Source organism: Acyrthosiphon pisum, chromosome A2 (assembly GCF_005508785.2).
Source record: "Acyrthosiphon pisum isolate AL4f chromosome A2, pea_aphid_22Mar2018_4r6ur, whole genome shotgun sequence".
Classification (NCBI taxonomy): Eukaryota; Metazoa; Arthropoda; class Insecta; order Hemiptera; family Aphididae; genus Acyrthosiphon; species Acyrthosiphon pisum.
In genome coordinates this window covers 26,412,247-26,414,638 of record NC_042495.1, presented here as the reverse complement: position 1 = coordinate 26,414,638, position 2,392 = coordinate 26,412,247, and the positions used below count along the sequence as shown (strand labels likewise).

General features: G+C 26.8%; 1 protein-coding gene across 1 annotated transcript; it reads right to left on the bottom strand.

Moving 5' to 3' along the window:
• Positions 1–680: 680 nt before the first annotated feature.
• LOC100574219 lies at positions 681–1,755 on the bottom strand. Its single transcript, XM_003248301.4, has 3 exons — positions 1,542–1,755; positions 1,306–1,384; positions 681–1,229 (listed from the first exon to the last, which is right to left on the bottom strand). Exons 1-3 carry the CDS (start codon positions 1,544–1,546, stop codon positions 909–911), a joined length of 405 nt encoding a protein of 134 aa, XP_003248349.1. The 5' UTR covers positions 1,547–1,755; the 3' UTR covers positions 681–908.
• Between the last annotated feature and the right edge of the window lie 637 nt (positions 1,756–2,392).

The window sequence follows — 2,392 nt, the reverse complement described above, 5'->3', positions numbered from 1 at the left end:
CTCAGTAAAAAAAAAATCACATAGATATTTATAATAAAATGTTTGTCCACCCACATATTATTTCTACATAAACTTATTACTATAATGTATAAAAATTCTACGCGAAAATATATTTATTAAAAACATATATCGAATGTCTTGAAAATCATATTCCGTTTTTTTTTAACAATCTTATTCTACAAATTGATGCCAAGGATGATAATCAATGTATTATTTGTAAATTAATAAATCGGAAAGAGGATGTTTCGTATTTTTTTCTGATTTCCGATTACCTAAATTGTGCAAATCTTAAATTACTCTCGTTTTTAGTTAAGTGTTTTAAGGTTTTTGAGAATATTTTTAATGCATATATAAATTAATTGGGAACATATAATAATATTGAGCGGCACATGGGACGTTCAATTCGTCTACAATATTTTTAATACACAAACTTTACTAATTCTATATTAAGGTTATTTTTCAGTTATTCACAACTTAAGCAGAATCCAGCATCCACAAACAGATAACACCTGCAATACAATTCTATAGATTATTAGGAATATGTTATATTATTGGGCTGCACAAAAATATTTAAAAAATAAAATTTTTTAAAATTTTTAATAATATATCTTAAGGAATTCTAATCAAATACTAAGTTACCAAATTTAAAATGATTGTGATTAAATCATTGTAATTCAAATTTTAATTTATTATGCGACATTGTTAGAATTATAAAATGATAATATTTCAAGCTCTATACTGCAGCCATACTCAACCTTTTTTTCATTTGGGCCACATAAAATATTTTAAAATATTACGCGGGCCGCAAGTCTAAATGAACGGAACGGAAAAAAAAACTAAAAATACATTTTTATATTGTGTACAACATTTGAAAATTTATTGTAAAAAAATTAAATATTTATTTTAAATTAGTGTGAATTTTGATATTGAGATAATTCTTTCACTATTTTGGATAAAACTGGTTTGTAGTTGCTGCATGCTACTCTTAACAAGTCGTCAAGATGTGAATCAGTAAGCCGATTTCTGTACACATTCGTTGCATATTTCATTTTTGAATATGAAGTTTCACATAAAAATGTTGATGTGAACATTGTTAGCAAAAAGTGAGCACATTTTTGTATGGTTTTGTATTTTCCTGGCACTAAATTCCAAAATTCGAAGTATTCTTTTTGTTCTCGCTTTTCTTTGAAAATAACTTCCAAATTTGTATCATTTTTTAATTCAATAAACTAAATAGTAAGGAGGAAGCACTTATAAAACATTCCTTTACAAATTCGGCGTCAGTAAATGGTTCCATATGCTTACCGAGTATGTAACAAATTTCGTATGATGCAGTTGTGACAGCTGCATTTTGTGATACCGCCACTGACATACCAGTACGAACCTAAAATTGTTATTTATGGATATATTATTTTATTATATTGATAATATATTATTCCTTGATTCTTTATCAGGAGAACTTTTTTTTTCAATCAATCAAAATATTACTATTGTATCAAATATATAACAAATTTAAAATCAATGAAAACATATTAGTTTACCGCATATAAAAGATTATTCAGGACTCGACCCCAAAACGGGCTCTTCTAGAAGGCATACTACATACTCGTATCATGCGCCATTTTTGAGTATTGTAGTCGAACACTTCTGCACTATCTGATATATTATCACAAAAATTATATCAAATACAAAGTGAAATAATAATAAAATATAAAATCGATATGTCATTCCCTCAAAAATATTATTTTCTATCTTTTTTGTAATAGGTGACTTTACTCTAAGATTACTTAAACGCATAGAAAAAATGATTTTGCGTAAACGCGTTTTGTCTATGTTGCGCGTGGGCCAGAGAGAGAAAACAAATAGTGCGCTGACATCCTCTTAATAGAAGTTGATTAATTAAACTATACTCAATGTTTAAAATATTTATTTGATAAAGTTTAATTACATTAATACGTTTTGTATTGTATTTATTAAACATAAAACATATTAATAACATATATAATATTACTTTTTTTTAAAGTTACCTATCAATAAATCTGTTTAAAAAAAAATCGAGTTTTTTTTTCATTCATAATTATTATTGTAACGAATATATACCAAATTTATAATCAATGAAAAAATTCTTTGCCAAGTCAGAGATCGGCATGTAAACTTTCTTGATTTTTGATTTTTAGAAATATATTATCTGATATCACATCCAAGCGGAATAACAATTTGAATCCAAAAAAACGTTGGTGTGAACAGCCTCCCAAAAAATAATTTTCATTTAGTGAGATAGATCTCCGAAACCAGAGAGCGGATTTTGTTGTTTGAGGCCTTGTTAGATTCACATTGGCTAGGAGAAGGCAGTGAAGATTTTCAGAACTTTACCTGTTATAGTTAATTCACT

What these genes read in the sequence shown, in the direction of transcription:
- LOC100574219 (XM_003248301.4), bottom strand. An exon ending in CGAAATTTGTTACATACTCG is followed by an intron (nt 1,230 to 1,305) that starts GTAAGCATATGG and finishes CTTACTATTTAG; the next exon opens with TTTATTGAATTAAAAAATGA.